At 40.4% G+C, this 12810-nt stretch overlaps 3 protein-coding genes across 3 annotated transcripts in view; 1 reads left to right on the forward strand and 2 right to left on the reverse strand.

The window, feature by feature from the left end:
- kcnh1a (potassium voltage-gated channel, subfamily H (eag-related), member 1a) overlaps window positions 1-182 on the reverse strand; it is a 30746-nt gene extending 30564 nt beyond the window's left edge. Inside the window, exon 1 of the mRNA XM_076075775.1 lies at window positions 110-182. Within this exon, the coding sequence (XP_075931890.1) occupies window positions 110-182 (73 nt within the window). The remainder of the gene's footprint in view (window positions 1-109) is intronic.
- A 2198-nt stretch (window positions 183-2380) lies between these two features.
- mrpl57 (mitochondrial ribosomal protein L57) lies at window positions 2381-4679 on the reverse strand. The gene is made up of 2 exons (XM_076075753.1): window positions 4521-4679; window positions 2381-2951 (listed from the first exon to the last, which is right to left on the reverse strand). Exon 2 carries the CDS (start codon window positions 2934-2936, stop codon window positions 2625-2627), a length of 312 nt encoding a protein of 103 aa, XP_075931868.1. The 5' UTR covers window positions 2937-2951; window positions 4521-4679; the 3' UTR covers window positions 2381-2624.
- A 550-nt stretch (window positions 4680-5229) lies between these two features.
- Window positions 5230-11870, forward strand: LOC142931695 (cytochrome P450 3A30-like). The gene is made up of 13 exons (XM_076075752.1): window positions 5230-5383; window positions 5525-5618; window positions 5844-5896; window positions 6592-6691; window positions 7558-7671; window positions 8128-8213; window positions 8637-8779; window positions 8889-9013; window positions 9147-9231; window positions 9650-9810; window positions 9916-10142; window positions 10752-10914; window positions 11032-11870. The coding sequence occupies exons 1-13, from the start codon at window positions 5313-5315 to the stop codon at window positions 11104-11106; spliced, it is 1497 nt and encodes a 498-aa protein (XP_075931867.1). The 5' UTR covers window positions 5230-5312; the 3' UTR covers window positions 11107-11870.
- Window positions 11871-12810: the final 940 nt, after the last annotated feature.

Below are 12810 nucleotides of genomic sequence, written 5' to 3' on the forward strand. Positions count from 1 at the left end.
TTCGTTAATTAGTTGATTGGCTTGATTCGACACGCTGAAAAAAAAGACAGATTTAAATCTAATAATTAAATATTTCAGCCCAATGTACTGTAACAATCTCCATCCTTACCGTTCGACCGTCTGACAATATTCTCCAAAAAAGTATTCTGTGGGGCCACAAGTCCCCTCCGACCCCCCGCCATCCCGCCTCTTCACTCGGTCGTCTGGTCTGCAGGTGAATCTTCACTCCTCGATGTGCCGCCGGTCGTCATGGTCTCTGCGGCTCCGGCACGCTGCGTGGTCGTTTCTCGTCGGAGAGGAGCTTGTTTGTCTGGTCTGCTCATCAGCTGCCTCCTCAGCCCGGTGCGGTGCGTTGGCGCGTCTGTGTACGCACCTCATCATCCAGGAGACGAAAACAGCGCCTGGGCGAACCGCGCAGGAGGGGCCGGGGCTCTGCACGGATCAACAACAGGACCCGGAGCGCCATCTGCCGGATGGAACAATGTGCACACCGACAGTTCCGAGTAGTGCCCGCATCCGAAAAAGTCCAAATACTTTGAGTACAATTTTGATGTACTTTGACTCGATTATTTTTCTGCTAAATTATACTTCTACTCACTTCAGAGTGGGCTATTGTAGATTATACAGATAGAGTTCAACAGATTATGATTCTACTCAAAAAACATGGGCCTATTATAAGATTAGAAAAGACATTGTTAAACTTTTTTAGACATGTTTCTGTAGAACAAGCACTTTAATTTATATTAACTGATAATTGAAGTAAATTTTGCTGATATGATTTCTGTATTTGTATTGATTAAGATCATGAATGCTGGAGAAAAAGGTTAAGATAGTTTATGAAGTATTTTTCTTGTAAATTATGTTATTATTCTACTTGACAAGATCATCCTCTTTATTTATGCGAGTTGTTCTGTTTTGTAGAGCTAACGCAATCTATATACTTTTTGTTTAGCAGAATAAAACTGAGAACTGTGTTAAACAGCTAATACTTATGACAAAATGATAATGATATATATCATTTTGGAGTAAATAACAAAGCTGTGAGAAAAAGAAACAGTTGGGAAAGCTTCCTGCAGTCGACCCAGGAAGGTTGTTGGAAAGTTTTTCCTGGATTAATCTCTTACAGTCAGGTTGTTGAAATGGGTGTCCCAAAGGAGCAGCAATAACAAGATGTCTAGTTTTTTTTCTCTTTGACTCCTGCAGGAGAATTGGCCCTTTCAAAGGCTGCATTTCCCCCACAGGCTCATTAATCCTGTTCAATTGCATTGGACCCCGCAGTGCCCGCACTAAGAGAGACCTCAAAGAATTATCCTAGTAACAACGAACATTTCCAAAAGAAAATTAAAACAAATACACACTATATAAAAACAGGTACAAAAGTTTGTCACACCTGTGGTTTCTCTGCTGGTCTTGGTAATTGGGCTCACCTGTTGTCACAGGTATATATCAGACTATGGTAACTAACCATCAGGGCTCTGTGTGCTGCAGAGAAGCACTGGATATGACAGTTTAATGCTTGACCAATAACAAAAGGTTTAAAAGAAGTAGCTAAGCCATGCTGTTTTGTTTTTTTATCATGGTGGTAGTCGTGCACACGTTGGTTCATGGCCAATAAAAGACAACAGAGCCTCGCGTTCACGGCTCTATTTAAGGGCTAATGATCGCTGAGTCAGTGTTTGCTTTGTGTTCTATGGTGCAAATAGCTTCATAATAACACTAAAACTCAGGAGATGACGATTATCACCTGCTGGCTCTTCCTGTAGTTATGCATTAGTGTTGGAATGATGTAATGGCAATAACTGTTATCAGACAACTCATCAACACAGTGGGCTATCTCGCGTGTGAACAGATTACAGATGGAAGCTGAGGTTTCAATAAAGGTCGATTTCCTGCACAGTGCACTGACAGCCACTGACTAACAGGTATTACACCAACAGCAGAGCCGATTTTCCCCCCAAACAGAAGCAGCTTGCTGAGATTGGAGAGAATCACAGTGCTCTCCACTATGGGGAAAAAAACATCACATTTCATGAGAATCCATTAATTAAGTGTGCGCGTTTACGCAAACCTTCCAGGATTTTCTAACTTCAAAGGGATTGAACGCTCTAGTTTCAGCTATTGGGTTTACTGACAGTCCCAACCCTTTAATATATTAAATGTAAAACAGCTAAATGCATATTAGAGACATTAACCTGTCATAACATTACATCATTTTGCCCCAACCTCCCCCAGACTATTTATATAATTCCTCCAACATTTCCCTGGTGGAGCACACTTCAGCAGTTCATATAATTATAGAGATTTTAAAGCCGGCGTTTTTTCTCAACTTGAAAGTGTGTTTTCTTAATGAGAGCTAAAAGAAGGACCCACAGATCAGCTGGAGAATGGAAAGCAGGTTTTTAGTGGTGTGGATTCAGTCTGTGATACAGTACAACAAACAAACAGTTTACAGATTTGCTTCATGGAGGCAGGCGGAGTTAAAACAGTCAATTATGGATTTGGTCAACAACTCAGCTGACATACAAAGTGTTGCTTCCCATTAACACAAACAACAAAACCGAGCTTTCCTGCACAAATAAACGTGACGTTGTCACAGTCCTCGCATGTTTACTCCTCCGCTCACATTAACTTGACCACGTCTTGGTGATGTTGAGATGACTCAGGTGATCCGTGATGCGCTTGTGTTCAGGAAAATTGACGAATTTGGCCTCCTTGATCTTGAGCCAGGTCTGTGCTCTGCGCTCAGCGGCGTGACAGTGCTCCTGCTCCGGAGTCATGAACGGCCGGCTGATCCAGTACTCGTTCTCAGCCTCGCGCTCCAGATGCTTCACCGTGTTGCGTTTCATCTGCCATGTGATCTGTCGTGGACGACGGTACTTTCCGATCCACTGCTTCCCGGGGATGCCTTTCCGCAGCAGGGTGAGGGTGAGGAACATGGTGGCAAGTTATTTCTGAAAGGACAAAACAGTTATTATAACATATACATAAAACAGGTATTATGCTCTAGTCATATCGCACAGATACCTTGACTACTCATTATAGGAAAAGCACATGCTACTAATAACATTAACGATGGCTCTGTCCTATTCAAGTGTGTCAGTAAGCTGCGACAGTGAGCCAGCATGTACAACAACAGTAGAGAACTGAGAGGAAACGGGGAGGAGAGCAGAGCAACAAAGGTTCACGGCTGGAATTGGTTAGCAGCTTAACCCCGAAAACTAATTCAGTTTGAACTCTGTGCAAAGCAATCAAGGCTGGGTATACCTTTGCAACCCTAACAACATCTGGCCCTGCAAACTGGAAAGGCGAGTTTCAGTCTGTACCTTTGAGAGTGACGAAGGTGTAAGGTCTGTATCGCCCACAGAGCTCTGGGTAGAAGGTCAGAGCAGTCAGTGTAAGTGAACCCGTGTGGGTGGATCATCAGCGGAGGGCCTTTAAGAGACCTTCATGTCATAAACAAATACTTTTGCCGCTGTAATGTTATGTAATGCTAAATGTTATTGTATTGGTATTTAGGGTGGCTGTGGCTCCTCCTCTCCTTGAGCGAGACACTGAACCCCACTGCTCCTAATACTAAGGATGGGTTGAATGCAGAGGTCAACTTTCATGTGCGTATGTGATGATACAAATATAGTTACCCTTTACATTCTTTCTGGGTTACTGTACATTTACTGTTTACTACAACCAGAGAGGAATTTGCCCCATCTGTGTCATAAAAGTCCAGCTCTTCAGCACTGATGTGGAAATTGTGATTGCAGCAATTCAGATAAGATACGAGTAGATAAAACACACGGCTACGGAGGATTCAAAAGAAACGGAGAGGAAATAAAATAAATGAAAAACACTAATGTTAGAGTGCATCTCAGATAAGTCTGTACTTCATGTGGTTGTTAATTGTATTTCCATTATCGAAATTTAGTACAATGACCAACCATCAGTAACCTAATGTTATTAAAGCATGACGACTCATTGATTGTGCCAGTTTTACAGCAGTGCATGGCATCACATAGACAGCTTTATCTCCCCGAGGTTGCGTGGGTTATTGTGTAACAAGTCAAAGGTGTAACAGTAAAACCGGTTTAAAGCTGCTATTATCAGCATTTATTATTAGCAAGGGATCACATGTATGTGAACTGGGTCGCTGGAGGTGACAAACCCACAGACACTCATTGTTATTTCAGTTTTTTTTTGGTTTTAGGAATGTTCTGTCAAATATGTAGACAGAATAAACAGGCCATTTATAGTCTCCCTGCCAGTCAACACCATGATTCCTTTAAGTGTTTGTGTTATTTGCAAATAATTTGATTACTAGTGTCATGTTTCTGTTGATTTCAAACTCGTGTGTGTGTGTGTGTGTGTGTGTGCAGAAGGCTAATAAACAGTGTGTTTGCTAACATTAGCCAGGTTGGTGTAGCTAGCTTAGCTGTAGGCTAACGTTACAAACCAAGGGCAGCTTGAAAAGGGCATCATTAAATAGTCATAACAAACATATATTTGTGAGCCACGCGTTTGTTTCTTACCTTGACTTCTAACTATGATAAATGTATTTCACCTTCAGACGACAAGGCGGACAAACGCCGCAAATTAGACAATTTAAAAAGACGAAGACCAACGTGAGAGCTAGCTAATGGTTGTTGGTTGTTGACGTAATGAGTTGTATTTCCGGGTTATCTACGGTGTAGGAGAAAGCTCAAACTTGTGAAAACGTGTTTGTTTTTTTATCGCGCAGTCACTTATTTTGTAGCTTATCGGTAGAGAAGAAAATACTTTTAACGATTCTCATTCAAGGAGTAAGTTAAAATAGTGTGTTAAGAATACAAGGACTACATATTGCAGTACTTTGCATTGCAGTACTCTGAGCTCCGACTTCATATCCTTCCTCTTTACATAGTGGCCACACACCTGCACATAACCACACGTTTTATATATAACTGCATATTTACATTGCTGTAACTATCACAGTAGCAGAAGTTGTTGTAATTGAATCTGAGTTGAGTTTAAATGCTTGTAAACTTAAAGCTTTTAAATTGGCTTTGTTTGCTGATGCACGTTCCTGCTTGATGAGAAAAGAGCTTATTTACATTAAGTAGACAAACTAAGTTGTTGGCTTTTAAAAGCTTATAGTCTCCCTCGGTGCTCAGGTAGACAATAAAGAACCGCCACTGGATTGCTATGTGCACAAATACCATTATTTACTTCCTGTAGTCTGTGTGCTCCACCCACCTCCAGGCATTTAAGGTCGCTTGGTTCACAGCGTCTTTCGTCATTTTGTATTTCGTTCGCGTCCAGCTCTCCCCCTGCAAGAAGTCAACATGTTTGTATTTGACTTGTTTTCAGCAACTACCTGGACTTTGCTGGTTCTCGTTTTCACCCTTTTAATGCTGTGAGTAGCTTCTAACACTGTCTAAGTAGTACTAGGTTGCGATTTGATCTGTCCTACAACAACGGTTTTTGTCGTTAAGCTGCTGCATCATGGATGCATGTTCGTGAAACAACTATAACTCTTGTCTTTTTAATAATATAGGTATGGCATTTGGCCATATGGGTTTTTAAAAAAAGTGGAAATACCGGGACCAAAGCCGTGGCCGTTTGTTGGAACACTTCTACACCTGAGAAAGGTAACACACGTGAACAAACACAAACCTTATAGCGAATGGGAAATAATAATGAGTGTTTATGTTCTTATTTGGTTCCAATAGATTTTTTTTTATACTAAAACATAACTCAGCAGTCCCAGTAGCCTGCTGTACGGATTGCTTTACTTATCTATACATTCAATTCGTGTACCTTTTTGTTTTTGAATCTTTTAACACTCAAAGACGTTTCTATGAAATTCCTTGTAGGGATTCCTTTCTTTTGACCGTGAATGCCAAGCCAAGTACGGGGACCACTGGAGGTGAGTTGTTTATCTCATCTTCCCTCCTACAGGTGACGTCAGTTGTAGAAGAAGTACTCATATCCTTTACTTAAATATTAAAGTACCAGTACAACCAAGTAGCCGTGCCCCCTCTAAAACAAATCAAAGGGTAATTGTCAATGGGCCCAAGCATATGGTGCTTTTTTACAACCCGGCTCAAAGGCTCCAACATAAGGGGGACGAGACGAGCGGTAAAAGTAATAAATATACATTTATTCAAAGAACATCAACTAAACAAAACAAAGCAGCAACCGTGTCGGCCAAGGGTTAGGAGCCAAAGAAGGGGGGCCGAACCTTGTTCGCATGGTGCGTGTTTATAGCCTTTATCACACCAGGCTTGGGTGTGGCTCATCGGTGGCCGATTAACAACCTGAAAGGCAGAATAGACAGCAAATAGGACACAGACCCCTAGTGGAAGGGCACAATTGTACTTAAAATACAGTCCTTGATTAAATGTACTTCATAACTTTCCACCAATGGATGACGTAGTTTATCATGAAAGGAAAACTTGCCACAGAAAGATAAAGATATTTCTTTCCTTGTAGGAATTGGCTAAAATGTTGACCATCATCAATTTAATTCTGCCTTTGAGCTCACATGGATGCTTTTTAAAATGTTGATGTTTAATTAATAACTGATCATTTAGACTGTGACATTGTATTTGTTTTGTGCAGGCTGTTTGATGCACGAGTACCAGTGTTAATGGTGGCAGACCCTGAGATTGTTAAAACTGTGTTGGTGAAGGAGTGCTACTCTGTGTTTACCAACCGAAGGGTAAGAGACTCATCTGTTATCGTACACCGGAGAACATGGAAAATCAGCATATCATGTTAAGTAACATAGTAACATTTGGAGTCAGTTTTTCTATTATTCATGTCTTTGTGTTTTATTTATCAAATTACACAACACTGGAAAGGTCCCTGAGCACTCTGCAGGGAAGGTGGGCGTATTGAGCAACCCTTTTTTTCTGCAATGATGCAAGAATAACAGAAAGACTAAAAAGAAAAGATAGATACTTATAATGTCGCGGCAAATGGTCTGTTCTTAGACCGACATGGTTAGGAAGATCTTATTATATCCACCTTATCAGAAAAGTTCAAAGCTCAAACTTATTTTGCTGAACCATAAAGGAAGAAAAGGCTGCTAAGTATGCCTCATTCAAGTCAGGAGGAAGTTTGTATTTGTCGTAATATCTTGGAGGGTACTCAGAGAGTCAGAGATTTATTCTTGAGGATTACACACAATTTATTATGCAACTGGAAAAAAACAACTCTAACAACACTCTTCACTGTTCTACAAGTGAGCAGTAAGACGCGTCTGTGGTTTTAATAAAAATGTACAACTTAGACTGATCCTGGTGAAAATCCCTTCGGCTCATGAATGTCAAAACAGGGCATTAAACAATCTCTATTAAGAAACGTGCCAGGATCAGATACACGTTATCCTTTTTCAAATATTCAAATCAAATAAAGAAGAAACTGTTCTATTAAAAGGAAGTTCAATTTCTGTACGATATGATGATTCAGCTCTGATACAGGAAGTTACATTATCGGGGCAGACGAAATAAGAAGGAGACATGTCGGAGGAAGTCTTCTGTACGAGAATCTAAACATTCAGTTTAACTGATGTCGTGTTTACAGGATAATCAAGTGGAAGGACCTTTCGCTGATGGAATTACAGTAGTTAAAGATGAGAGGTGGAAAAGAATGCGGAGCACTTTATCACCATGCTTCACCAGTGGAAGACTGAAACAGGTTGGTTTTTGATTTCCGAGCTCAATAACCACTTCTCCAGTCTGCTTCCTTTGACCTAGTCAGGGTTCCCACATGACCTGGAAAAGCTGTAAAACAGTTGACCAACTTCCATATCATGCAAAACAAAGTGAGAGACTGGCTGTTATGTTGTGGAAATGCTGAGAACACACCTCCGAGTCACGTCACATGGTAGCACATGCAGGTTACAACCGAAGTGGCCGAAACTCTAAATCTAACTATAATTTCTAAGCGTGCAGAGATTATGTCATAGATACGTTACAGCCATAGTAGCACATCTTTTGAATCCTGAAAAATGATCACTAGAAAAGAGTGGGAACCCTGCTAGTGCAGACAGTATATGTCCACAATTGTGTGTCTACAGAAGTTGGCATCATTGATAGAAATGCATATGTACATTATCAACATTAAACGACTTTTATTTTTATTTTTTAAAAGATTTTTCCCATCGTTGCTCGCTATGCAGACCGGCTCGCTGAAAAACTTGGACAAACACATTTGGATGAACCTCTCGATGTCAAAAAGTATGCTGTTAATCTGCTTTATGCCATCGTATCATTACATAGTAGGGCTGTCCTCGACCTGAGAGGTTCCTAGTCGACTAACACTCGTACAATTTGTCAACTAATCTATTAGTTTATTTAATCGAGAGATTTGTAAAACTGAGTTTCTCCAAAAATAATTAAACAAACGCACCACTTTAAATCTTGTTTAGATGTGTTCATAACTTTCTTGGAGAAAAAAAAAGTCATTCAGCTCAAAAAAAGCATAAAAAATGACAAATCTACTCAAGAAATCTTAGTCGACTAAGACCAAAATGACCGATAAGTTGATTAATCAACTAAGAAGGGGTAACCTTTTTATATTCTCATAAAATGAATAAAAAATGGTAACATTTAATCCATGTTAATTCCTCAAATAAACCACCTCTCTTTTTCTCTGCCTAGATTCGTGGCCCCTTATAGTTTAGATGTTGTGACCAGTGCATCCTTCGGTGTTGAGGCAAACTCCATAAACAATCCAGATGACCCGCTTAATGTTCACATCAAGAAGGTCCTCAACTTCAGAATGTGGCCTATCTTTATAATAAGTAGGTGCTCCCTTCACCTCTGTTATAGGCAGAGATCATTTAATCGCATCAGTACCTTGGAATCACGAGTAAGCAAATTTTGGTAAACAAACCTTTGGTCTTCTTTCAGTGGTATTTCCCTTTGGCGCCCGTCTGTTGAATCTCCTGAAAATTGAGATGATGCCCAGACCAAGTGTGGATTATTTCTACGACCTCATCAAGAGGTTTAAAGACCAGCACGGGGCAGAGGAATCTGTAAGCATTTCATCTGTACAAAGGAGAATTAAAGGAACATTCCGACATTTTCAGAAATACGTTTATTCGCTTGCAAGAGTTAAATGGAACGATTGATACCACTCTCCAATTTGTGTGGAATGTTCTGATCCAGAGTCGAGCGGACTTCCTGCAGGTGATGATTCAGAACGAGATACCAGAAACGGACATAAAGAGTGAACAAGATCAGCCGAGTAAAGGTATGTTTGCACCACAGCAGTAATTCATGAAGGTCGAGGTAACACTCTGCTTTCTAAACACTCTGTTCTTCATTTACATTTGAATTGTTCTCCACCTGCTTCAGGGCTTTCAGCTCAGGAGAAACACACAAGTCCATTTAAGAAGCAATTCTTGTATTTTTCACAATTTTCTGACATTTTATAGAGCGAACGACTACTGATTAGTCAAGAAAATCAATGTCGGATTAAGTGATCCTGATCATTTTGATGTTGGCTTTGATAATGTCGGACGTAAGCATTACATGTTTGCCTATTTTTTTGTGTCTAAACTCTCTTTAAGAGTAAATGCACTGTATGTGTTACGCGTGAAGATAAACGTCAAAGTCTCCGCCTGTGGAAGTAGTTTTCTTGCTGAACATTTTGCTTTATTTTGTTGTAGGTTTGACTGAGCACGAGATCCTTTCCCAGGCGTTCATTTTCATCTTAGGCGGCTTTGAGACCACCAGTGTCACTCTCTCTTACATCTTTTACCATCTTGCCATCAACCCCGATGCGATGAAGACCTTGCAGGAAGAAATCGATGCCAAGCTACCGAGAGATGTAAAGTCATTCTGCATGTGATTCGTTGCCATATGTAACAAACTTTTCAATAGCTGACATTGTATATTATTCTAATCCTCACCTGTTTATCTTTTGCCCGTTTAGGCTCAAATTCGATACGAGGATGTGGTCGGTCTGCAGTACTTGGACCAGGTTCTGAGTGAATCACAGCGTTTGCTTCCCACTGCACCTCGGCTTGAGAGGATGTGCAAAAAGACTACCCAGGTTCACGGCCTCACCATCCCTGAGGGAACCCTGGTTGGCATTGCAGTTCACTTATTACACAAGGACCCACGCTTTTGGAGCTCACCTGAGCTTTTCAGACCCGAGAGGTAAACATACACTGTACTAAGCTTTCATTCACGAATCTGAGAACGCTCTCTCTGGAGAACATGTAACTTCGGACAAAACAATTCCACTACTAGCTGTTGTGCAGTTTGTGGTCAAATCACACAATCTTCTTCAGAAGATGGAGTTAAACAGTTGTTGTGAAATTGTCGATGTTCAAGTTTCCATTTTTACTGGCCCCTTCTCGTCCATGTTGGCTTAATAGTTTGGAGTGAAAGTTCATTCTTGACTTTGGAAGCAGCAGCTGATAACATGTAAACAGTGGCCACATGCGACATTATGGCATATTGATTCATTTTTAAAATGTAGTGAAAAAGTAGATGACATGCAACAAGTGTGCTGTCATACTAATTCAGTGATGAAAATTAGGAATTAATATCTATCCAATGATCAGTTTTCATAAGACAGGTCCACTCTACTGGTGACTGGATGGCTGTTGCAATTACATAAAAGTATAATAGTTGTTTTTCAGATATCAGTACAAATTAAATAGTACATTAAATAATACTGTGTGGGACCATGATAGCTTTTACTCCCAAAAATGTGTTGAAGTATGCACAGCTCAAAGAGTATCGTTGTGGCCGTCTGTGCAGGTTCAGTAAAGACGCTGGGGAGGAGGTGAACCCGTACGCGTACATGCCGTTCGGGCTCGGTCCTCGTAACTGCGTTGGGATGCGCTACGCTGTCCTCACCATGAAGACGGTTGTTGTCCGTATCCTGCAGAGTTACACCGTGGAAACATGCAAAGACACCGTGGTAAGAGCAACACTCCACGCACAGCAACACACGCACACACACACACACATTCATGTGCATTCAGACTGTCCTGCTCTGTTGTCATGTCCCTTATTTTATATTTATTTCTCCCTTTAGATTCCGTTGGAGATTAACTGGGTGGGCCAGCCGACACAGCCAGTAAAACTCAAGTTTGTTCCCAGACAACATTAGTTAAAAAGGGAGCTTCTCCAAGTAGACCTTGCTTCTGTGTGGCTCAGTTTAACAACTGCTGAAAGGATAAGAATTCAAGTTTTGTACATCAAGTCTTTATGATACTGACACTCATATTTTAATGCACCTAGAACATCAGAATTTTCTTGCAATGTTGATGAATCAAATGCATTTTATTAATGTAAAGGAAGTGTGTAACATGTAGGGCAGAGGTCTTCAACAGGGGGTCCCTGCAGGGGGGTCATAACATTTTTGGTTGATTCGAAAAATTTTCATATTTAGTAAAAATGTATTTTTTTTAACTATTAGCTTCAATACTCATCACTGCAAAACTTTTCTGTAAAACATTTACCTTTAAAACTTTTCACTGTAATAATTTACCATTAAAACTTTACCTTTTAATAATTTAGACGCAGAGAAAGTGTCAAGAATATATATTTGTATATGAAGACACGTGATGAATATTTATGTCTTATACTAGAAGAATGTGAAGTGTCCTAAATAGGACAGAGTTGGCCTCCTGAGTGCAACTCTTCATCCGTCCACCAGGTGTCCTCTGACTATCCCTCCTGTCCCAGTCACCTGACTCTCTCACCCTCCTGATCACCTGTTCCTCATTCCCCAATCAGCCCTCTCAGTATTTATCTCCACTTTCTCCTGCCTGATGGTCAGTACTGCTTTGTTCCTTTACTTCTATTCTCACCATGCTGTCAGTATGCTTATGTATCTTCACTTTTTCAATAAATCACTGAGCTCTTCCTGTCTGCCTGGGTTATCTGTTCTCTTGTTACTTGCCTGAAAAATAGAGTTAATAAACACAGTGGTGGTAGAAGTACTTTTAGCAATTGTAGAAATACTCTATTACATAAGTAAAAGTGCTGCATTCAAAAGTATTAACATCAAAATATACATAAAATACCAAAAGTTATATTACTCATGCAGAATGGCCCATGTTAGGATATTATATTATTGGATTATAATTATTGATGGATTATTGTGTTCCGCACTTTAATTTTGCAGATGATAAAGATGGAGATCCTTTTAGTATATAGGAGTAGAAGTATAAAGTAGCAGAAAACATAATTACTCAATTAAAGTACAAGTACCTTCAAATGCTACATAAGTACAGCACTTGAACACATAGTTACTTTCCACCAATGCTGTCTTGTTGGCTGTGGTGAAAATATTTAAGACAATTGTCTCTGACTATAGGTTTGATAAATATCTACAAAGCTGATGAATACCATTCATACAAAACCACAACCTCTAAGTGTCTGTCATGTCAGTCTTCGGTGTCCTTCTACACTTTCGCTTTCTTTGCAATATATTTCAACCCTCCTCCATCTCCACACAGCTCTACAACAATCCTCGGAAATGCCCCCCCCCCCCCCCCCCCCCTCCCTCTCCCAGTGGAAAAGTCCCTGGCTCTCTCAGCCTGGACAGGAACCGTCAGCCTTCCTCCCTCTGCTTCACCCTCCTCTTCAGTTCACTTTAACTCACCGTAATCCGCTTCACTGTTGTGAATTAACTAATAAAATAACATGTGACAGGATAACAGAGTCAGAGTGAAACTGAGACATATTCTCACCCTCACATCGGTTTACAAAAAACATTGACAACTTGAGCTCCAGTATTTGGTTTGATTGATGACCGAATGTAAAGATAAAAACAACTGAAGCAGATTATATGATGCTGTTACGGGGT

Source organism: Anarhichas minor, unplaced genomic scaffold (assembly GCF_050575085.1).
Source record: "Anarhichas minor isolate MPS153535 unplaced genomic scaffold, ASM5057508v1 ptg000054l, whole genome shotgun sequence".
Taxonomy (NCBI): domain Eukaryota; kingdom Metazoa; phylum Chordata; class Actinopteri; order Perciformes; family Anarhichadidae; genus Anarhichas; species Anarhichas minor.